A 24,880-nucleotide genomic window follows, 5' to 3' on the forward strand; every position below is an offset into this window, starting at 1 on the left:
GTCTGTCCATCTAGGTTTGCTTTGTAATCAATATTTGTAATCAGCTACAAGGATAGGGCAGCATTCAAGTCCCGTTGTAATGCATGGGAAAACGGAACCCTAATTCCCACAATGCATTGCTACATAGTTGTGTAAGTTTCCAGCGTCTTCCAGGAGAAATAGTCTTCGGGGTCGCAGGCTGTTGTTGAGAAAACATAAAGTCTGGAAAAAAACAATACATTCTCGTTAAAGTTATTAGCGACTTAACTCCTTCGGGAGGAAACGATAAGATTTTGTACAGAGGCGATCAAAGGTTGACCAAAACGCTGTATTGGAGGGCTTCGATAGCGTAAAAAGAAGAGGGGCCTGTCAAATATGTCCGCCTCTTCACAGGCATCTTCCAGGCGGCAATGGTGCTACCTCTGCGATTTGCCCAAGATGCCTTGGGCTATGATATGGGATTTTAGCGAAGCTGTATGTCGTGGATGCGTTAACTATGAAGGCGCGGACAGAATTGAGCTCCTTATCGAGACGGCGCGGCAGCTTAAGAGAACACATGTAATGCAGGATGGCCGATCGCCCGGCCCTCAGTCTGGTAAACACGGTCCAGGTGGTAAAGATGGCCCCATGGAAGGCGGCAGACAGCCGCCAGAGCGCTTTGAGAGAGCAAGAGGAGAATATGGGGTGCCAGCACGACTTCCAAATGGACTTCCCAGACTCGACGACGGGGTTCCCCAAGAGGTTAGTAGACAGAGCCCCAATGCAAGAAGCAGGGCTATGGTGAGCACTGTCCCACCTAACTTAATGGCACAAGGTTTAGTTGGTGGCCCACATAGCTTGCTGGCTGCTGTGCCAGGCTTGAATGCCAGGCCTGGGGCAGCCCCACTCACCATCTCTGCCCCCATCCTGAACGAGATCAGCAAGCGTCAGATGCTGGGCATGGGCGTGGCACCTTTCATCAACCCCGAAATCGAGAAGGAGCTGAAGGAGAAGCAGCGCAATGCGGAGGCGCTCAACGAGCTGTCCGAGAGCGTCCGCAACCGCGCAGAAGACTGGGCCGGCCGTCCCAAGCCCCTACGCGACACACTGCTCACGCTCGCCAGCTGTTCGCCGTTCAATGTGCGCTTCAAGAAGGACCACGGCCTGGTGGGCCGCGTCTTCGCCCTCGACGCCAAGACAGGGCCCGAGACGGAGCTGAAGGTGTTCGTGGAGTACCCGTGCGGCTCGGGCATCGTCTTCTCCAGCCTGGTCATGCTGGTCAAGCAGATGTTCCAGGACTGCCAGAAGGACGCCGGCAAGGTGATCACGTCGGGCTACAAGTACGTGGAGTACGAGAAACGCCACGGCTCGGGAGACTGGCGCCTGCTCACGGAGCTCCTCAGCGACGGCGTTCGCACCTTCAAGGAACCGCCCAACCCCGACGCGCTCCCGCAGCCGTACCTGGACGCCAGCTACTCCATCCTGCCCACCGCGCTCTGCCAGATGGGCCGCCCTGGCATGTCGCGGGTGCGCCGACGCAAAGCGTCCCCCGAGCCGGACGGCGGCGGAGGTGGTGGTGGTGGTGCCAGCGCAGCAGAGAGGCTGGCCAATGAGGAACAGCTGCGGCAGCACTGGGCGCTCAGCGGCTACCCGGGCATGGCCGCTCACATGGCGGCCGCCGCCGCTGCGGCCGCTGCCGCCTCCATGCCCAACAGCGGGCAGCCGCCGGCCCTCCAGGAAGCCCTGGCCAACATCCACGGCAGCGACCCCTCGCCAATCACGGCGCTCATGAACGTGGCCGACAACGTGGGCGGCACCGGGCAGTCCCCTAAGGACGCCCCGGCGGGCAGCTCCGGCATGCCCCACTCGGCCTCGGCCTCCTCCTCTGGCGCCGGCTCGGCCCTGCGGCAGAACAGCGGCAGCCCCATGGCGGCGTCCCCTGCCGGTCAGCGGCGCCTGGCGTCGCGGAACGGAGAGTCCGGCGGCGGGGCATCGGCGGGCGGCAGCAACTCGGGCCCTGCGGGAGCCGCCACCGGAGGCGCCATGCCGTCGGAGCAGGCGGCGGGTACGGGCGGCGAGGCCTCATCCGGCGCTGGCGGCACCAGCAGCAGCGTGCCACTCTGCTGTACCATCTGCCACGAGAGGCTGGAGGACACACACTTCGTCCAGTGCCCGTCCGTGCCCGGGCACAAGTTCTGCTTCCCCTGCACCCGGGATTTCATCCGCAGCCAGGGCTCGGGCAGCGAGGTGTACTGCCCCAGCGGAGACAAGTGCCCCCTCGTGGGATCTAACGTGCCCTGGGCCTTCATGCAGGGCGAGATCTCCACCATCCTGGCCGGGGACGTGAAGGTGAAGAAGGAGAGGGACCCGTAATGCCCACCACTGCGGACACAGGTATGTGTGCGACCCGTAATGCCCACCACTGCGGACACAGGTATGTGTGCAACCCGTAATGCCCACCGCTGCGGACACAGGTATGTGTGCAACCCGTAATGCCCACCGCTGCGGACACAGGTATGGTTGCTTGGGCCAGTGTGCCAGAATAAATAAAGTTAAATAAATATCTATGTAGATAAATAAAGTTTATATTATCACATTGATAATTGACACTGTACACGGTACACGGCTGTACACTGGACTTGGTGATATGGGATTGGTGAAGGGGGGGAAACGCACCCAGGGACCTTTTTTTATCTCCTTGTGATGTGAAGAATGAGAGGAGATGTGGTGGTATGTTCTCTACAGGCTTCTGTGTGTCCAGTTGAAGTGTGTTCATTGTTTTGTTTTTATTTTCTTTCCAGGGTCCAATTCCTCTACCAAGTGAGCTGCAGCCTTGAACCCCAAAGATGCTGTGACTACACAGCAATCAGCACTGAAGAGAAGCCGTCAATCAAGCAGGTCCTCTTCCTCACAGCCAATCACCCTCCACCCCCCCATACCCCCCAAGGGTGGTGTCACAATGATGCCCAATCCCTGACCACCACCTGTAGGGTTGCCCTCTTGCCCCACCCCTAATATGTTCTTATTGCCGCCCAAAAGTCTATATGTAGAAATCTATTAGTGATTTTGTATCCTCAAATGCATAGGCAAACTATATATAGTTATAGGCTGTATGAAAATATTTTATAATTTAACCTTCTTGTCATGTACTCTGCCCGTTGTCACAGAGCAGCCTATGTCTTTCGCCAACCAAAAATTGCACCTCAAGGACGCACTGTCAAATCTCACTTTGAGAATGAATGCTGACATCACTGAATGTCCCTATAGACCCAGTTAGGCTTGGGTTGTGGGGAGAAAGCCTGTGCTTTGTAAACAAAAACAACAACAATGAGAGATGTTGAGGCGAGGTGTACTGCTAGGCAGCCACTCTCGCCTCTGCTATTGCCTACGCTGACTAAAGGTGGCATGGCAGGAACATGGGGCTACCACATGCCGATAGCCCTCTAAAAATGAATAAGTAAATAAATAAATAAAAAGATTTAAAAAATGCTCTCACCATATCCCAGCCATGCCTATTTCAAATCCAGCATGTACAATATAAATCTGTCTTTATATTTGATATACTGTATGTAGATTGTAAACAAAAAAACATCAAAACATCCCTTTCACTAGAAGTGCAATCTCTAGTTTTGATACTTCATACGGCTTTAAGTACCACTAAGTATAAGTGAATAGAAAACCAAAGATAGATTGTTGCAGAGATCGGTGTATAATACAACGCTGTAGCGTATATTTTTGTGGTAAAATGGCTTTTTATTTCATTGATAAACAGGGAAGTATATGGGAATCACCTTTTTCTGTCCCGTCAAGTGGACACAGTAGATTGTATGACGCTCACCCAGGTGATTATATTTGTATTGACCTATGATCCTTGACCCAGTGAAGTTGAGATCAACTACATACTGTAGGTGTGATGTTTGGTGAAATGTACAAAAAAAACTGCAGATGTAATAACATTGTTTTAATTTTCTACAATTCTACAAGGTCCAGATATATATTTTTATTTCAACCGTATGACATGTCTGAAGGCATACTTTCCGAGAAAGAAAGTTGCCAAACTTTTGCTCTTGAAATTTTAGTTTAAAGACATTTCTTGAGTACTTTTTTCATTTAATGATTTTTAAACTCCTGTACTGTTAAACATCTGATGCCCTGGATATACAACATGGTAATGTATATGTCAACGTACCTACTCAAACACTTAATTCTGTGTAAAATGTTAAATCTGCTTTTGTGTTAAGGCTACAATTATATTTAAATTAAAAGTATGACAGGCTTTTGACAATCCTTGAATAAAGACGGCCCAATGTCTGTTATGGCCAGAAGTCAATGATATGACTCGTGTGTGAATTTCTGAAACTGTACTTGAAAAGATCAACAGATCCCAAGCATACTCCTATGAGCAAGCAACACAGTGTAGGAATTGGTATACATCCCCTTGGCGTTGATTTTCAAACTACTAAGCACCTACTTCCCTTCGGCTAAAGGCGCACCCAGTGCGTTTAAAAGTGACAAAATGGGCCGCGTTCAAACACGGCACACAAAAGCCACCAATACCTACTGCAACGCCAGGTCTGCGGTGACGGAGGAGAGTGATGGATGCTCTTCTCTGGATTATGAGTCAATCTACCATCAAAATGAGTTTGAAGCCATTATGGTCAGGTAACAAATATTAATGTTGCTTAAAGGTGCCATGTGTAAGAATTGAGATAAGAAAATCCAAAAAATGAGCTACACGCATCAAAAGAATGAGAAAAAAATAAGGGCGATGATCGTATAGTGCTGCAGAGATATCAACCTGAATTAGCATGCTAAATTACTAGCCACAGCCCGACAGGTGTCAGCCGTGGCCCACTGGTTGGGCAGCCGTGGCCCACTGGTTAGCACTCTGGACTTGTAACTGGAGGGTTGCCGGTTCGAGCCCCGACCAGTGGGCCGCGCTGAAGTGCCCTTGAGCAAGGCACCTAACCCCTCACTGCTCCCCGAGCGCCGCTGTTGAAGCAGGCAGCTCACTGCGCCGGGATTAGTGTGTGCTTCACCTCACTGTGTGTTAACTGTGTGCTGTTTGTGTTTCACTAATTCACCGATTGGGTTAAATGCAGAGACCAAATTTCCCTCACAGGATCAAAAAAGTATATATACTTATACTTATACTTATACTTATAATACCTGTTTCGGCCATGGGAGGCGGTATGCGGTCAACATAACCGCCAGCCAAACTGCAATACACGTGTCTCGGTTGTTACTCTAGCATAGACCAACTCACTTTCTGGAGGTACTGCCCCCATCTTTTATGGAATGTGGAGTATGAATTGATTTTTGGTGGACATTAAACATGGCACCTTTAAAGAGCATGTGTGAAACTTGCCAATATCCAGGAAACAGCTCTGTAGATGGTGAACCACCAAAAAATGAATCAAATCAAGATTTTAGCTGAAATTACCATTCAACTTCCTTTTCATTGTTTTTGCCTATAAAGAAAGAGTGAGAGACAAATATTAGTTAAATTAATTAAAGAAAGTAACTAAAACACAAAACCTATATGTAGTGAAACAACCTAATTTGCATCCTAATACACTAATTGCAGGTTCCGTATGTCTTACCACTCTTGCTACTTGTATGGTGAGCACTTCAGTAGAGAAGGACGTTTGGATTCACTACCTACCAGCTGATGAAACAGTGCAATCCCATATGCCTAGATGAGTAGGCTATGCACGTTTGATTTAATGGTAAAAGTAGAACTCATGTATAGAGCAGGCCTACATTGATTAAATACCACTCAAAATCTAAAATAAATGTATCTAATGTTTTGTAAGTTATCCAATGTTTTAAGTGGCTTTGGACATAAGTCTTTGTTAAATACCTTAACTATGTAACTAGGCCTATGGAATTTTGGGAGGGAGCTATGCCCCTGAGCCCCATACTCAATTTATGTACTTTAGTGTTTATGTGTAGTTTCAATGTACAAGGTCTTGGTTGGTGTGTTTGCCTAAGATTAGTAACTTGCAGAGAGCCACTGCCTATAGGGACATATATGCAAAGACCTCTGAGGTTTTTAATCATCATTATCGGTATAGAATGTCTTAGTGTAGTCTATCATGGTGGACATATTTATCAGTGTTTATTAACACGTTAATCGCTGTTCTTTACCGCTATGGGCTGCCTAAACCCTCGACCTCGCCTTCGCCCTTAGTAAAATGCGCTGTCGTTGTCCACATTGTCCAGTAGATGGCGCAGTTAGACCGCTGCGGTGGTATCGGGGACGTGACGGACAGAGATGGCTGAAGAAAAAGTGATTCCTTTTTGGGACAAAAGACATTTAAACTCTTACATGTGCTGTATCTTCAGCAGTAATGATAATCGATGGACAGACCAGGCCTGTGCTGTCTATCCTTTGATGTCGTAGGAGTGACCTGCAATGATTTTTGTTCTACGATTGCAACGTGTGTGTGTATGTATATAGGTCTTTGCATATATATATATAGATATTTTATATCATATAATATATAACATTTATGAAAAGCAAGCTACCCTCTTATTTTACTGATGTGATGGTGTGGATTTTTATCAAATGTTCTTCGCATATTTTTCGCAGGACGTCTATTCAAAACGCCATTTATCCCCAAGAGGCACTTTCATCATTCACTCGTTTTCCAATTTGATAAAGCTCACTTAAAGCAACATTATACAGAAAATCAAACTGGTAGATTCGTGCTCGGTCTGACTGGAATTAAACTGTTTTAAAATAGTGGCACATAGTGGAAAAAATATATATTATACATTTACAAAATTGGAACTCTTGCTCATCACCCCTGGTAACACAACCCACACATCTTGCCAAATTTTAAATCTGCTGCTTCCTCCATTAGTGTCAGCCCATTAAGACTATTGTTAACTAATTATTGAGGTGTTAATGAATGGTGCGTCGGCGCATTGGCATTAGAACTGGCCGCGTCTGCAGGAAGACGTCGTGATGTGTGTTCCAGAGGTCATTCTTAAAGGCCCCAACGAATAATGAGACGACGATGTCTCGCATGGTGGGAACCAATATGTTAATGTAGGATGGCAACAACGGGCTCACTGCTAAGTGGAGGTGACCACTGTGCTGTGGGAATCTGAAACAAGTCGGCGCCTTGAAATCTATCTTCGTGTTGGTGGAAACAAATTCGGCCAAAAGGAAAACGGGGACGGGAGGGCTCAAATAGGCTTTAAATCCTAAAGGTGATGACCTTGGTAGGCCTTCAGTGTGGACTGTTAGGAGTTCAGCACAGGATCCACAAGACTTTGCACATTCTGTTATAAGGCCAAAGATGAAGTGACAGCTTATTGGTCCGTTTTCTGTTGCAGTCCATTCCCATGTCTGAAAAGCACTGAAGGGAAGAGTGGGCTGTAAACTAATTACACGCTGCTGTGTATTTTCCCACAGAAAGTGTTAATGGTCGAATCTATTAGCCCGTGTTGACAGCGTCTTGCCAATCGCCTACGTGTTGGTTTGCTTAGCAATAGGTGATAGATAGCGCTCGAAGGACTGACACCATTGCTTGATCAAACTTAATATCCATCATCCTTTGAAATGTTTTTTATCATCATTATTATTATTATTATTGTGCGTGTGTGTGTCTATCATTGAGATTTGGATGGATATTGGTCTATCTATGTCAGATACACACGCACAGGGATTGGAACTTGCATCTCACACGCCCGCCAGAGTGATTTCCTTGCTATTGCTCAGTTAATCCTTTCGACCACCTGCGTACTAATCAGTTACATCTCCATTCATTAGCAATTAGGAAACGCATTCACATTCAGATTTTACTGTCTGTCCCGCAGAAAGAAAATGTGTATTGAGGAAAGTGACTGATAGAAACACAGTAGCCAAGGCTGTGCTATTACGCGTAAACCATAAGTGCAGTATCTCCCCTCTTATTTTGTTGTTTGCCTGTTTGTTATTTGGCTTGTTTGTTTAGTTTTAAATAAAACTTATGTATTTGCTGAAAGCTTGTTAGGCCTAGCCTACCACCCTACATGGATTGTAGGTAGATTCGACATGGCTATCCAAATGATTTATGAATGTTTTCTGTACAAATGTTTCATAGCCTAATCGATCATCTATTAATCCAATATGTATAGGAGATTATTATCATAATCATATCATATTCGAAGAGTTATGTAGTGGTTACGTCATTTTAAAATGGTTGTCCCAACGTGAAAGATTATCAGCGAGTCATCTTTTGCAAGAGAAAAGGATTTTGCGTCAGTAGCCTTACACATAGGCTAAATGTTACTGTGTATTTTTATATAGGCTAAATAATATTGATATGATCATATTAAAACATCCACCGAAAAGGGGGTGACAGGACCAGCCAAACTGTAATACGGTTCTCATAATAATAAAAAAATAAAACTGGCATAAACTCATAAGTCGTTAGGAGATTTGCTTGTAGGAGCATGTTTGGGTGTAGACTATTCTGTGTTCCGTTGAGTTAATTGAAATGTGGAACGCTATTAATCTCATTCAATATGTGGTGTTACAGGCTATATTTCATTCCAGCCATTTACAACCCCATCGTTGTTAATTCCGTGGAAGTGATAGCCGAGGGGATCTAACGACTTCGGAACATGACACCTTGACAAGTTTGCTGGTTGACCTCCCACTGACGAGCTTAAGTCCTGACAGGCTTATTAGCCTAGACGCTGTGACCACATCAGAGCCTGCAGCTTCAAACCGTCCATAACCAGTACAAGACACCTAGCCTACATGAACCATTCAAACGGGGGAAGTCTGATTACTACTTGTCTGATGTAACAATCCTGTTGCAACTTTAGAGATTTTCAGTTGCCTATCATAGCCGTTAAATAGGCTTGGTCTACTTCTCTCGATAGGCCTACGTCACGTCACATTGTGTAGCCTGAATAAAATCGGTTTCTAGTGTGATCATAAATGAACGCATTTCAATAAATGTTTTCATCATTAAAAGCTGTGATTAAGAGGGGCTGACGTTCAACGAACAGATTCCTTTCTGCTGTCAGTGGTAGCCAAGTCAAGCCAATCCAAGCCAAGTGCATCAGTGTCCTTGATAAAGACGTTTGGCCTTGAAAAGGACAGGGTGTCTAGTGTAGGGGATGCTATTTCATCTGGAAGTGTCTGTCCCGGGCCAATATACAGAACACCAGGGGGCAAAAGAGACCATTTAGACCTCCTTCCTGAGTCCCACGCCGCGGTATTCAAATGGCTGCATGGGCGGGCACTCACCTGCGTTTTAAGGGCTGGACGTCTGAGGTTCGCACTGTACTCGCTCCATAGCTAACAGTCACCAGCGCTCTCTCGGTCACTCTATCACCGCAGCGCTTAAGAGGAACCGTCACGGATTTGTACTAAATATCTCAAGGGAATGTAGGCCTATATTTTTCCATCACGTAAATTGTTACTTGACAGAATAATTTAGAAGCAATGGAGAGCTGAAGAAAAGAAGTCATAACAACTTTTTTTTGAAAAGCTACATTTCTTGTTGTAGGCTAAATAGACAGTCTTCTCTTCCAGGACTGTTAACTTTTTAATTCTTCATTTGCGTGAAAACTGGAATCTCATAATATACTGGATTCTCGTTCAGACTGTTCATTGGAAGTAAAAAGCCTCGAGACTTTGATTCCTGAACCGAAATATATATATATATTTTTCCTTGGAAGAATTTTACTGTATAGTAATTTCACCTATTTAAGGTTTTATTGGGGATGTTGAGCTCGGTGAAGATGGAATCTCACGAAATACCAGACTGGAATGCGTTCTACAGTGAACCGAGTGAGGTAAGAAGTTTAATTTTTAACAATAAATATGGTTAGTTTCATCTCCTGTTTATGAAAGGTGAAAAAGTTTTAGTCGCGACCACAAATTAAATATACAGGAATTTATTGAACTTCCCCTTGCATGTTTCCCCGAAATGTTTGTAAGAGCTATTTGGTTCGATTTTTAAAAAGCATCACTCGTAAATGTAAAGCCAAATGAAGATGAAATTGTAAACTTACAATAAATTAAAGGTAAACCAAAGCAAAAACTTCAATTTCCACAACCGAAAACCATTTTCTCATGTGTGTCAATTCATTTTACGCACATTGGACACGGCAATTTACTTGTGTCAGTCAAACCAACTCTGAACCTTCGGGCAATTTTAGACATCCTCGAAATAAATAGGTTGTCCTCTTGTATTGATCATCTTCTTAACAGTGTGTATAGAACAACAATCTGCTAATCCGCTTGTATTTTTTTCACAATGAATATTTTGCAAATATTTTTGAGCTCTTGAAATTTGTAAATAATTGAGAGAAGTAAACCATTTTAGTTACACCATTTGCACTTCTTTTCGTTTTGTACATATTTTGTATGTTTTGTTAACAGATAATTTAACAAAAAAACTCACTTTTTAAGGCAGTGGGCGTGTATTTCAGTGATAACACAACTTTTCACGCGAAGCTCTTTACGATAACGTAGACCACAGCAGTCTTTCAACATACTTGTGTAACACTACTTCTAATCAGATTCTCCTTCACATCTCACAGTGTTCTACAGATCAATGCCGTATTGATTTTTAAAGATGAATTTATCCCAGTCCTAAATGTTTTGATATAGTCATTAAAATGTTATCAGTAGCATTATAAGCAGCAGTGTAAATCCTCAATGTTTTCATTCAAAACTAAAATAGATAGATAGATAGATATACTTTATTGATCCCTAGGGGAAATTCAATATGACTATTTTCAAGGTAAAATTCTAACAAGCTAAACTGAACTCACTCCTTGTCTCTTTCCCCCCTCAGATGTACTCTTCTCCTAGTGCCATGAATTCCAGTCTGGGCGCCATGGGAACCATCAACAGCTACATCAACCTGAACTCAGCCGGCTCGGCAGCCGCTTCCATGAACATGGGCTACCCCAGCCCAGGCCTGAGCAGCAGCCCACTGACCTCCATGGGCGGCGGGGCCAACCACATGAGTCTGTCCCCCGTGCCTACCTCCCTCAACCCCAGTTCCCTCACCCAGATGGGCTCACCAGCCTCCTCTCTGGGCCCTCTCTCCCACTACCCCAACATGGGACAGCCGGTCGGCCAGCTCAGCTACGCCTCTCCCAACTCACTGAGCCGCCCCAAGGATGTGCCCAAACCCTACCGGCGCTCACTCACACATGCCAAGCCACCATACTCGTACATCTCCCTCATCACCATGGCCATCCAGCAGTCCGGCAACAAGATGCTGACCCTCAACGAGATCTACCAGTGGATCATGGACCTGTTCCCGTACTACCGTGAAAACCAGCAGCGCTGGCAGAACTCTATCCGCCACTCGCTCTCCTTCAACGACTGCTTCGTCAAGGTGGCCCGCTCACCCGACAAGCCCGGCAAGGGCTCCTACTGGACCCTGCACCCCAACTCGGGCAACATGTTTGAGAACGGCTGCTACCTGCGCCGCCAGAAGCGCTTCAAGATCGAGGACAAGAGTGGCAAGAAGGTCTCCGGGAAGTCTCAGGAAGGCGGCAGTGGCGGCGCCAAGGGGGGTCACGGGGACAGCCTCCAGGAGGACCACAGCCCCGCCACGGGCTCCGAGGGCGCCGACTCGGCCCACTCAGACAGCTCGCACCCGGGCTCGTCATCCGAGGACCACCACCACCAGCAGCAGCAGCAGAGGAGCCTGGTACAGCTGGAGTGTCCTCCGGCCTCGGTGGTGCAGGGCTCCCCAGTGGCCATCCCGTCCTCGGTGTCGTCCTCCATCGTGGCCGGCGGAGGCGCCCACCTGCACTCCCAGTCTGTAGGGGGCAGCGGCGCGCACCTCCTGCAGGGAGGCATGCAGCACCTGGACCTCCACAACGACCCACTCAAGTCCATGGACCCGCACTACAACTTCAACCACCCGTTCTCTATCACCAACCTCATGTCCAACGAGCAGAAGATGGACCTCAAGTCCTACCAGGACCAGGTGATGGCCTACAACGGTTACGCCGCCTCGTCGCCTGTGGCAACCAAACAGATCTACGACCCTGCGGGGCCCGCTGGTCTAGATTCTGGTGCATACTACCAGACCCTGTATAGCAGGTCCGTGCTCAATGCCTCCTAACCCCCCAAAGGCTCTCACAGGCTCTCGAATCAAGAACTTAGTGACCTTTTTAATAGAAAAAAAGAACTGTCCTACGGACCTCACAGGGGCCAAACAAAATGGCGGCCGCCACTCTTGTCTGTCCTGTTCACGCCGAGCACGAGAGAGACGGGTTCACAAGTTATCAGCTGATAACGCACGGCAGTGTCGCCTGTAAATTCACAGGAAGAAAAGAAAAAAAGACTCCCTGTGACACGTACAGACAGACGCAGCGCAGCGTTTCCCTCTCACCCTTTCCTCATCTCCAGCGTCATACTGGATTGATTCTGTTTTTACGCAAGGAACCTCTGGACCCGTCTCAAAGGATAGTCATTCCACACCGTGTTAGTGCATTTATAAAAGGACTCATTCTTGTCCAAGAACCCTAATATCAGGGCCAGGGCTTTTTTTTTTAATGGAGGGCATAAGGAAATGGTCTGTTCGGCATGTGCATAGTCTGTATATATGTAGAAATGAGACGGTAGATCTGCGTTTATTTATGAAGGGAAAAATTAATATATCTTGTACAGTGCTGTGATGTAAAGTTACAAAAATGTGATAATGGGATTTGTCTTTTTTGGATTGTTTGGAAGGGAAAAAAAACATAGTTCAGGTTACTGCTTACTGCAGTTGTTACTGCATTACAGGGAAATATTTCTTGTGTTACAACCTAGTCATCTCTCTGTTTGTAAACTACATTTAATTTCTCTCTCTCTCTCTACCCCTAGAAAAAGAAATACAACTGTAAAAAGGATATGTTGTGTACTTGGTTTATTTGTGGAGAAACGGAAGGAAAACTAAACTTCTTACCCTAATCAGAGTAGTTTATTTTGCCTGTGTCCCTAAAAGATCACATTTTCAAGTCAGTCTGAAGTAACTGTGGTAAATGTTTTAATTTTTGCTTTTTTTTGTTTTTTGTTTTTTTTTAATCTTCGAAAACATTTGTTTTAAATGCTGTCTTACCTACGGCAGGCAAGGCAATGCCCCGAGCCTCAGCTCATGCGATGTTGTTTCTGTATGTGTCATGAGTCATATGGTCAGGGTAGGTTGGGGAACAGAGTTACAGTTGCCTAGATAGGGATAACAGTTACCAAGATAGGCAGGCGATGGGAATGCATTAGAGAGGCATTTACATACAAAACTTTGCACTAGAGTTCCCACCGGTCTTGCACAGGTAGGAGGATGGGGGTGGTTACAGGGAGCGAGTTTCAACAATGCCATGTGACTAAGGCTACCTCTCTCTTCTGACCCAATTAAAGAAAAGAAACAACAACAGCAAAAAAACAAAACAAATCCTGACAGACTGAAAATTGGCTCCCTGTGACGACGTCAGAGGATCAGACTAAACTGTTTCCTTCTGAAGATTTATGGGCGTGAAGCACCAACACTGTTAGATGACACAGGACAAGAAGTCTAGTTGAGGGACAGCAACGGCAACAAACCAAAAGGAACACTTCTTTTTTTTTAAAGGAAACAAACATTTCAGGTCACAATTAAAATTATTTGATGCTATTTAGTTGTGAGAGACTATGTTTATTTAACTCAGCTTTTCCGTGGAGCATATGTGTGTTAATATATGTATTGTATATGACTATATAAGGTGGACATTGTATGATTTGAATGTTGTGGTTTGGATGTCGGATTTTCTTTTCTTATTAAAAAAAAAATACAAAGAATTCCTTCTTGGTTCTGTGGTGTTTCCTCAGCTTCCAGAGGCTGGTGTTTAGAAGGGAGTTGTCTCTGTTAGGCTTTGAACGATACTTTGATACTTTTACCGATGTGTAGCTACAAGTTGGTTTGTTTATATGCTTCTGTGTGTGTGTGTGCGCGCGCAAAATGCATGTTTGCCTGCGTACGTCTATGTGTATGTTTACACGAGTGAGTCTTTGAGTGTTGTATGTGTGTGTAAGAGTGCAACTGACATTCATTCAGTCTACTACTGTTTGATGGAACATGACTTCAGCTTGACCGTGAAAGGTCCAGTTAAAACAGCGTCTTTGATATCAAACAGTGACTTTGATATCTGGCACGTGAATTTCTCCTTGCATACACAAAAGCATTTGTCCGACTCATGCCAGCCATCTGAAGGTAGACTAGTCCAGGAGAGCCATGATAATAATGATAATGATGTGGCGGTGGTTGTGTAGTGGTTAAGGAGCTGGGCTAGCGTGCAGTAGCCTGTAGGGTGGTGGTAGTGTAGTGGTTAAGGAGCTGGGCTAGCGTGCAGTAGCCTGTAGGGTGGTGGTAGTGTAGTGGTTAAGGAGCTGGGATAGCGTGCAGTAGCCTGAAAGTTGTGGGTTCAATTCCCGGCTTCCACCGCTGTGCCCTTGAGCAAGGCACTTAACCCCAAGTTGCTCCGGGGACAATGTGATCACTTGTAATATAGCTGTCATATGTAAGTCACTTTGGTCAAGAAGTGTCTGCTAAATGTAATGTAATATAATGTAATGTAATGATAAAGTACACACCACAAATGTAGGTGATTATTAAATTGTCAAGAATTTTATGCATAAGTGATGGCGTTGTCATCTACTACATCATTTAGTCCTCTCTATGTCCTATCAATAGATGCTTCATAGCTTGAATATTTATTCTCCCTTTTGAAAAGCTGGTATTGGAAGGGTGTTAAAAACAGACTGTTGAGAACAGTGTTTGATTAAGAGTATAAACTTGGCTCATCTGTTGCCTTCATAAGTCCTCATGATATTTTGATTGGACACTAATCGGGGACTGGACGACTTTACTGAAGGGTCACCGAATCAGCCGGAGGGTCAGTGTGTTAGTCACCGGTGTGTCACATGCGCTGCACAAACTGTTTCGCCAATGTCCTGCAGCTCTGTGGCATAACATCTGTTGAAACACTCTATCAACAGAACGTGACATACTTTGCATGACTCCTTGCCCAAAATGGTGGCTGTTTTTTTTTCTTGTCCCTCCTTCTCCAAAACGTATCTCAAAGACTCCATTAAACTGAGGGCTTGGCTGTGCTTTGTGTGTGTGTGTGTGCTTTGTGTGTGTGTGTGTGTGTGCTTTGTGTGTGTGTGCTTTGTGTGTGTGTGTGTGTTTGTGTGTGTGTGTGTGTGTGTGTGTTTCCCTTATTCCTGCTTTAGTCACGTAGCATTGCTTTCTCTCTGGTCACGTCTCCTGCTACGCCGCTGCTCTGCTCTTTTGAAGCATCCTGGTAGATTGTGCACCTAGCCACAGGTGTGCAGAGGCCCAGGAACACAAGGACTCTGCCCTTGCGCGGTGCGGAGGTGAGGCCGAAATCTGCCCGCTTTCCCTGTAATCCAAACAATGACCCCGGCTGTTGGTGCCGCGCGCAGCGATAAGATAGCCGCTGCCGCTGCCTGATACTGTGTCCGCAGTCGCACAATGGCACCCCAGAGGAACAAGGAACAGGGAGCGGGGATAGGCTGACAGGCCCAACCCTGCTGACTAACCTGTTAAGTGTCGTTGCTGTGTTATTGGCTCTGTGACCCAGCTGTTGCCACGGAGTTGCGACAGACCCTCTGGGTTCTTCAGTGGACAGGAGTGAGGGCCAGCTGCTGTCCGTGTGTGTGTGTGTGTGTGTGTTGGTTTGGTCTTATGAGACAGACACTCGCAAATTGCAATCAGCAGAAGCAAACATGGTTTTGTCTGAAGTTTATGACAGTGTTAAAAAAAGAGAATGAGAGATAATGAACAAAGAGGATGTATAAAACAATATAAAGACAGGAGACCCGAAAACAGACAGAACGGGGTAGAGTGGGACAGAGATAGAGGGAGAGAAACACTGTGTGTGTGTGTGCGCGTGTGTGTGTGTGTGTGTGTGAGTGAGTATCCTGCCGATAGTTTCCTAAGGAAGCCTTCATTTCACATCCATGTTTACGACCACATTAACACATACACAGATTGCCAGAAGAGTGAATGAGAGCCCAAATCTTATGGAAACAAGAAAGGACACAAACACACACACACACACACACACACTTTCATGCACTCTTATATTGCCATTCTCTGACGTTTGTCACTTGGAGGCCGGGTACAGGTGAGTAATAGCTTCCGGCAGGTTCCACAGTGGGGCTCGGCACAGCGCGGCTGGCTCTTTGCCGGGGATATGGCCCACGTATATGACACACGGGCCAGATAGGGGAGATTTATTGCCTGCTAAGGACCCAGCACAAATTGATCCTTGCACCCCCCCATCAGGACCGAGTGGCGACTTGATTAGGCCCCCGGCCAGGGGCTTGTTTGCGCGCCTCTTCCCAAGCTGCTGTGAAGCCCGTCTGAGAGAGAAAGAGAGCGAGAGAGAGGGAGGGAGAGAGCGAGAGAGAGAGGGTGAGAGAGGGAGGGAGAGAGCGAGAGAGAGAGGGTGAGAGAGAGAGAGAGAGGGAGAGTGGCTACCAGATGTCCCTCCGTGAGCTTTTGCACTTCTCAGAGGCTGTTAGAATCACACTTGCAGGAGCAGATAAGGAAGAAAGAAATGAAGTGCTCCTTTTTTTATTGCAGTGCTATTTGTCTTAATGCTTCTACATGTGTGTGTGTGTGTGTGTGTGTGCACCCTCTCTCTACAGTCACATGCATAAGTTGTTATAAAGTTACCCACACTCACACACAAACACACACAGGATTAGTCATTATGTCTAACAAGTAAAAGCAGCAGGAGATATGATAATTGAAGAATATGAAAGCGTCACCACGCCATAACTATTCGCTTTGAAATAAGCATGACCACGAAGGCGACGTGACATGCATGGTTTGTGGGTATATGTGCAGGGCGTGAAGGCTCTCGGTGAGAAACCTTCATGGGCATAAGGCTTTGTGGCCGAGCTCTATCTTTCCATCCCTGTCGTTTGTGTGCTTTTCTGTGCTCTGTCTTTCCTTTGAAGATGTCCTATGCAAATGTGCATCCTCTCCAGGATCCTGGAGGAGAGGGCATGGCATGTTGACATTTCCCAGAGCAATGGAAAAAAACCTTCAGCTGCACGAGCCTCCAGGCGGGTTTGACTTGTTCTTGTTCTTGTAAAGCGAACTTGAGTTTGAGAAAGCCAATACATGACTATACATACTATTATTATTAGGTCTGACATTGGAGATAAACATTGTTCATCTTCTTCATTGTTGGAGTGTGACAAGATTCAGAATCTAAAATATGAGCTAAAATAGAGATAGATTTCAAATTATGGTCCTGTGTGTGTGTGTGAGCCTGTCTCTTGGTCTCCCTGTGAATTTGTTCCTGCATGTATGCATGCATGTCTATGTGTGTGTGTATGAGTGTGTGTATATGTGTGTGCACATATGTGTGTGTCTGATTGAATTCATCATCGTCTTAATGAATAGACATGTTGTTGCTGTCACACTACACCCATTCATAAGTGCAGAGTGTAAGAAGTTTGTCTTTATGCAGTTTATAAAATTAGACCCATCTAACGGACCTGCTCGTGTTGCTTTAGATCCTCTGTGTTCATAGGCCCAAATCTTTATTTAAGGAAACAAATATCCCCATAGCTACGGCTCCTGATGGTGAAGAGAATTCTTTAGGCTTTGCTGTGGCAGTAAGCTGAAATTGACTGCTTAAAAAAAAATCAAACATATTCAGGCAGTAGAGTTGTCTGAAATGACTTAAACTGTGAGTATACTCAGCCCAGTTTTGAATGTATAATATTCTGTTTGTTATTTTGTGTAATGTTTTCATGACCTTGTGATCTTTAGGAACACACAAAAAAAAACACATAATCATACATTATTAAAGAGAACCAAATCCATTGGCTAGTTGAGTACCAGTACAGAATGACTAGAGAACAGTCAGGTCAAGAGTGTTTACTTCTATCAGTGAGAGAACAGAATATATCTTTTAGAATCTCTTTTAGAATATTACCTCTCTCTAAAACACTATGGATTAAGCCAAGCCCTAGACTGAAATAGAGCCTTCAATGGAGATCTCCATTGAAAAGAAAAGCTTTTAGTCAAAGAATTATGTGCGGGAAATCGGTGCTATGTGTGTATCCTGTATGCATGTTAATCCATAGGAGTCTAAACCGGAGCAAGCTGCATCGCAACTTGTACTCGCACAGTCCCTTCGCTCGACTCACTCGCATCACACTGGTTCTCTGTTTGCAGGCAGTTTTTCTGTAAGGAAGTCAGCCAGCAAGCTCACGGGCTGTTGCAGTTTGAGTGACTGTGTGTGTGTGTGTGTGTCTATGTACCTGTATGAGTGTGTGAGTGTGTGTATGTGTGCGTGTGAGAGAGAGAGAGAGAGAGAGAGATAAGGCCTTGGACTTTGCTCTTTGGGGCCGAGAGTGTTGTTAAAATGGCAGCTGATTAGGTAAGACTGAGAGAGAAATATAGAGAAAAAAAAGGACTGATTACATTTTCCTCAGTGAAAAAGACATCAGATTGATTTGAGCTTAATCACTAAATCAACAGTGCACTAGACTGCAGAGCCTGTGGGATTTATCCTGGAAATCTTCTCTAATACTGTTAATTTGTCTCCTGTTATGCCAAGTCACAAGTAGATTTTCATTATCGAGTTGCTGTTTAAATAGCACAGAGATCATAGAGGCCATGCTTACCACTCCTCTACTCCTCCAAGTACAATGACCTATTGTGTAGCCATACTTAACGGAAAGCCTAGCGTTCGATAACGCTAAGAGCAAGACTGTTTTGCGTTTTTGCCAGGAGAAGCCTTGATTTATTAAGACTTTGGACTGAGAGAATTAACAGAGAAGATATTTCTAATGCTGATACAGTAGGTACAGTGCAGTGCACGCTAAGTTTATTCAGTAGCTTCAGTAGCACGCTAAGTTAATTCAGTAGCTTCAGTAGCACGCTAGGTTAATTCAGTAGCTTCAGTAGCACGCTAAGTTAATTCAGTAGCTTCAGTCTTATTTAGGTATATTGCCGTGCCCAATAATACGCATTGGGTAAGGATATGTTACAGACCAGGTCTTATTAACTCACATACGTAGCCAGAGTGACAGTTCACTTACTGTATGCTCTTACTGTAATAGTATAACTTTAAGAAAAAAATGTGAAATAGTTACTTAATAGCTGAAGAAAGCCAGTCCATAGAAAATATGCCCTTGCATTCTATGTAAAGGGCATTGAAATGTGAGTTCCTTGGCTTCGGGTTAGGAATTTCTTTTTTGACATGGCAATATTGGCATGTGTAATTGTATTTCACAGAAGACTTTCCCTCCTTGTGTGTGGGTAGTTGGTCTTGGTGAAACTGGTGGTCGGGATCTCACTGAAGCAAAAGGAAGGTGTGCAGACTGACTCTGTGCATCGAGAGGAGAGAGAGTGTGTGTGGAGACTCACTCTGTGCATCGAGAAGAGTGTGTGTGTGTGTGTGGAGACTCACTCTGTGCATCGAGAGGAGAGTGTGTGTGTGACCGTGGAGACTCACTCTGTGCATCGTGAGGAGTGTGTGTGTGTGTGTGTGTGTGTGTGTGTGTGTGTGTGTGTGTGGAGACTCGCACGGGCTCTTTGTTCCATGCTTCCAGTTCCTCTTCGGTTGGGGAAGATTTTCTAAAGGTTATTTCAAGTGTGTGTGTGTGTGTGTGTGTTTGTGTGTGAGAGAGTGAGAGAAAGAGGGAGAGAGATAGAGACTATGTAAGTGTGTGTATACACTTGCTTGGTGTGTAAGTTGTGTGTGCATATGTGTGTGTGTGTGTGTGTGTGTGTGTGTGTGTGTGTGTGTGTGTGTATTAGTGTGCATTTGTATCTGTGTCCATAAGTGTGTGTATAAGTCTGTGTGAGTGTGTGCCTGTGTGAACAAACATGAGTCCATAAATGTGTCATGTGTGTGTGTGATAGTGTGTGAATATGCATGCACATGTACATGTGAGTGTGCGTGCATGTGTGTGTGTGACTGTGTGTGTGTCTGTGTGTGTGTATGTGTACTTGTGAATGTGTGTGCATGCACGCACGCATGTCTGTGTTTGCGTGTGTCTGTGTGTGTGTACGTGTACATGTGAGTGTGTGCGCGTGCAGCACGCGTGCGTGTGTGTGTGTGTATGTGTGTGTGTGTGTATGTGTGTGTGTGTGTGTGTGTGTGTGTGTGTGTGTGTGTGTGTGTGTGTGTGTGTGTGTGTACCCATGTCATGGCTGATTTACGGAGTAGTGGACAGTAGCTGTCACGCCAGGCCAGGCGGTGTTGTCCTAAGGTCTAGTCAGGACGGACACCCTCTTCCTGCTCTCTGGTCTCGTCTGTCCCAGTTCGCTGCAGCCACGTGGACTCCAGATGCCAGCGGACATTCCTGACACCTTCATCACAGAGCCTGCGATCGCCCCCACCCCCACTCTCCCATCCCATCCTCCTGTCCTTCAGAGAGAGAGAGAGAGAGAGAGAGAGAGAGAGGGAGAGAGAGAGAGAAATAGAGAGAGGGAGAGAGTTGTTGTCTCTTCATTAATCTAATGATGAAAATATATCAACTTTAGTAACATATAGCCACTTACAGTAACTTGTAAGGCTCAATTTTTGACTTCTAGGCGTATTGGGGGGATGGCTGTTGGATTTGTACACACAAAATAACTTCCGTTATAGCAGTTATCCTGTTAGACAGACAGACAAATGTAAAAGTAAAATGTCCTTATAGCAGTTATCGTATGAGACAGACAAATGTATTCACATATTCATTTACACATCGATTACTGTTGTTATTCATGTTTCATTATCAATGTTTATTGATTGAATGTCACAAACTGAATGACTGTCATAAACTTCTTGAATGATCTGGGACAAAGCCAGTCTGTCACACACCGTGTTGAGTTGTAGTTGTTATCTTGAAGACATCTTTTATCTTCCGAGGGCAACAGGATGTCGTTATTGGCCTGGGCAGCTGTGTAATAACACTGCGTTGTGTTTTTCCTCTCAAAGATTGACCCTGAACAGTAGCCGTACAGTATCCAAAAGATGGTGCAACGATAGCAGGTGCATTTTCCCAAGGAGAGGATCTCTGGACTTTGTTGTAAAACCTTTGCAGGAATCACATTGACCCATCTACACACCACACAGACACACACACGGCGGCAATTACACAGAGACTTCAGCCGCATCTGCTGCTGTTGGCGTGACGTCACCTCACCTGGCGTCTTCAGATAAGGTTGGCGATGTTTTGACCCAGATCTTCCTCACGCTCAGCTATAGTGTGTGTTGGGTGGGGCATTTGACGCAACAGGAAAAGGAGGAAGAATTCCTTAACTACCAGTGCATTGCCATCATGGAGATAATGACACACAAAAGATGATGAAACCAAGAAACAATCACATGAAAGAGACGCATATACAGTACAAAGATCAATAACACAGATCAATAAATAGATGCACGTGCAAAAGCACATGATGAAACAAAAGAGGAAGGGACAGCTACGAGGAAGATGAAGGCAACAGGAAGAACTAAAGGATGACTAAAAACAATCCGACACAAGACCAAGCAACAATAAGTAAGATGGCCGCTTTCCATCAAACAGAAAATAAACATATCAAACCACCCAGGATCTTACTGTAGCAAACTTGACAACTTGACGTATAGACAGGCCCATCTGGGTCTCACCCACCTCCTGATCCCATCAGAGAGAAGTCACAGTTTGGTGGGATACCCCCTTCTCCTCCACTGTGCCCCAATACCCCCAGCCTTCCCCACCCCCGTGCCCCCTCTGCCCCTGGTCAGGCACGACTCAGCTCTGTTGCCGGGGGTGGCTGGGGGGTTAGGTGAGGGGTAGGGGGGTTGTTTTCGTGCCCTGGCAATCACAGGCCCTCCTCGTTTGCACCAATTAGCGACAACAGCAGTCCAGCTGGGGCAGATTAGCGGCGTGCCGCCCTGGCTCTCCTGTTACGGGGCGCGAGGGGCTAAAAACAACAGTGGCGTGCGAGGGGGAGGGATGGGGGAGGGAGAGAGAGAGAGGTGGAGGGAGAGAGTGAGCAAGAGAGTAAGAGGTGTGCCAGCAACAATCCCATCATTCAACTGGCCAGCCAGAGCCAAGCCACCAACATTCAGGAATCTGACGGGACTATCGCCACTTCATACACTCTAAGACATGGACACACACACACACACACACACACACACACATCTTTTTTGTCTTCTTCTCCCTGGTCTCTGCCCATCAGCAGCTCCTCCTGTTCTCTTCTGTCTTCTGCTGGGCTGCGAAAATTCCACTGCTGCAGAGTAGCATCTTTTATAATCCAAAATGATTTCTCCTTCTTTGAAGGAAACAAATATAGAGTTTCAGACTAGTTTTTCCTTCCTGAACACACACACACACACACACACACACACACACACACACACACACATTCATAAACCCTTCTGAGTTTCCTTCAGTGAGCTCCATGAGTCATATCTCATTATGTGCACGTCATCTCTCTGTGTCATCACGCTCACCTCATTCATCCCTGTGTCCCTGCTGTGTCATTCCTCCTATTTTTATTACACAAACCAGCATTGAGTCAACTGCTTCTGGCTTCTTATTGGTAGCTTGGCTGAATGACAGACCGATACATCCTCTATTTCAAGGTGAAATTCACAGCAATCAGCACTTATAAATCCTGTCATGTCCATCTAGAATGTTCTGATGATCATGTACCTGTTGTTTAACTGGCATAGCAGGGAGCTGACACTGTGGCATGGGTCTGGCTGAAATGTGTGTTTTAGATGTGAAGGTTAGATGTGAAGTGTTTAGTTTAGAAGTGTTTGTTTTGATGAAATAATGTTGATCCATCTCTTCTCATGGGAGCAGGCTTGTTGGAGCTTGTTTGAAGTTCCCGCTTGTATGCCACTCATGATTACAGTTGTCAAAAATATATCAGAAGTCGCCAGTTGTCAAAAGTCTTTTTTTCCAGGATCAAATATATTCTCTGTCTCTCTCTCTCTCACTCTCTCTTACACACACATGCACACATCTCTCTCTCTCTCTCTCTCTCACACACACACACACACACACACACACCAACTCTTTCTCTCTTTCTGTCTTTCTCTATTCTAGTTGTTCCTCATCCTTTCCTTTCCCCTTTCTTTCTCACATCTCTGTCATCCCTATCCTCCTCCCTTCTTCCCTCTCTCCCCTCTCCTCCTCCGTCCTTCCCTCTCTATCTCCCTCTCTCACTCACTCTTTCTTCCTTCTCCTTCTCCTAGAGGTGCTGTTGATCAGAAGCACTAATAGCAGGAGCTGGAGCAGGAGGAGGAGGAGGAGGGACGCTGAGGCCAGGCCACTGAGGTTATGAAAGAGGCCAATGTGCCAGGGCTCCCTGCAACGCGGGCCGCTCATAAACAGCATTTTGGGACAACCAAACATGTCGGACAGCCCACACTGTGTGTGGAAGACTGTCTTAATGACGGACCGTGTCACACATAAATAGAACACTTTTAGGAGAATCCATTTCGCTTTTGGACTTTGAGGTGGAGACATCCATCTATGGAAAGATTCCGACATTTTGTTGTTTTTCTTGTGTATGTGTGTTTTTTCCTAGTGATTTAGGGCACCATCACATGTCAGGTGTCTTTCCTTCATGTTACATTAACAATAATGGCCATAATAATAAAGGAAGCACTGGTCTCTAATTTGAAGATATTTCCTGGAAGTCACATTTTTGTTTGTATTTCTTGTGATAAAAATAACAACATTTCAAAATAACAACAACTTAACTAAGACTCTGAATAAGTGAATAGTGTTCACATATTATTGGTTATGTGGAGTGTAAACATTTTGTTAGGTGTTACTGGTCACAGTTTTTCATGAGGTCCCGTGAGGTCAAATTACATCCTGGAACTGTGTTACTTAAAAGTTAACTTTTACAGTATCTCTTCCATTCAGAGTCATTTATGGGTTGAGAAATGATGGGATAGGCTTGCATGACACATACATTATTTTAGAAGCAAGTTATATTGTCCAGTCACAATGACCACAGAGCAGAGGCGGACAGAGTACACAACTTCATTACTTGAGTAAAAGTACAGATACCCTTTGCTAAATTTTACTCAAGTACAAGTAAAAGTACAACAGTCAGATGTCTACTTAAGTAAAAGTACTGAAGTACTTGTTTTTAAAAGTACTTGAGTATCAAGAGTACAAGAGTAGCCTACATTTTCTAAATATTGCATTACTACTGCCACAGTCTGCTTACATTTATAGAAACGTCCTACATGGAGTTATGAAAAATTTTAATGTTAAAGCAACACCAAAGAACTTTTCCTCTGTCGCACGCAGGCTATTTGTTTATCCAGCACCGGCTTTGCAAATAATGATGTTCACAGACAAGATAGAATATGTTGCATGATTTTATGAAAGTGCGATGTATTGCGACATCATGCAAGTCAAATTTGTAGTTTCTTATGTCTCATTCCATCGAACTACAGATCCGCTACCCGATCTGGCAAACTTACATAGTGCGGTTAAAGCCGTTAGAGGGCCACGAAGCGAATGCAGAATTGCCGTTCACCCTGTTACGAGTTGATGAACCACTGAAACAATTTTGGAAACATTATTTTAAGGTACAAAAACTCTTTGGTGTTGCTTTAATACCTTGGAGAATGTAAAAGGAATTGAAAGTAAAATCAAGTCATTTTCATCTTTTTACCATGTTGCCAGGGATGGGCAGAATTTCTAATACATGTATTTAAAATACGTATTTAAAATACAAAATACTATTTTGTAATTGAAACACTTGAAGCGAAAACTATCATTAACTTGTTCAGAAAATTGAAATAGTCTGGCGAGGTGGGGCCACGGGTTGGCAGATGGACCTGCTGCGTCCCGGGATGGACCTGCTGCGTCTTCATCCATTGTTTCGTCCATGGTTTCATCTCTTATCTAAATCTGACCATG

At 45.1% G+C, this 24,880-nt stretch overlaps 2 protein-coding genes across 2 annotated transcripts; both read left to right on the forward strand.

Moving 5' to 3' along the window:
* Positions 1–112: 112 nt before the first annotated feature.
* irf2bp1 (interferon regulatory factor 2 binding protein 1) lies at positions 113–4,288 on the forward strand. The gene is made up of 2 exons (XM_048265428.1): positions 113–2,352; positions 2,760–4,288. Exon 1 carries the CDS (start codon positions 355–357, stop codon positions 2,329–2,331), a length of 1,977 nt encoding a protein of 658 aa, XP_048121385.1. The 5' UTR covers positions 113–354; the 3' UTR covers positions 2,332–2,352; positions 2,760–4,288.
* Positions 4,289–9,265: 4,977 nt separating this feature from the next.
* On the forward strand, positions 9,266–13,361 carry foxa3 (forkhead box A3). The gene is made up of 2 exons (XM_048263857.1): positions 9,266–9,762; positions 10,770–13,361. The coding sequence occupies exons 1-2, from the start codon at positions 9,691–9,693 to the stop codon at positions 12,057–12,059; spliced, it is 1,362 nt and encodes a 453-aa protein (XP_048119814.1). The 5' UTR covers positions 9,266–9,690; the 3' UTR covers positions 12,060–13,361.
* The last annotated feature ends 11,519 nt before the right edge of the window (positions 13,362–24,880 follow it).

Source organism: Alosa alosa, chromosome 15, assembly GCF_017589495.1.
Source record: "Alosa alosa isolate M-15738 ecotype Scorff River chromosome 15, AALO_Geno_1.1, whole genome shotgun sequence".
NCBI lineage: Eukaryota > Metazoa > Chordata > Actinopteri > Clupeiformes > Clupeidae > Alosa > Alosa alosa.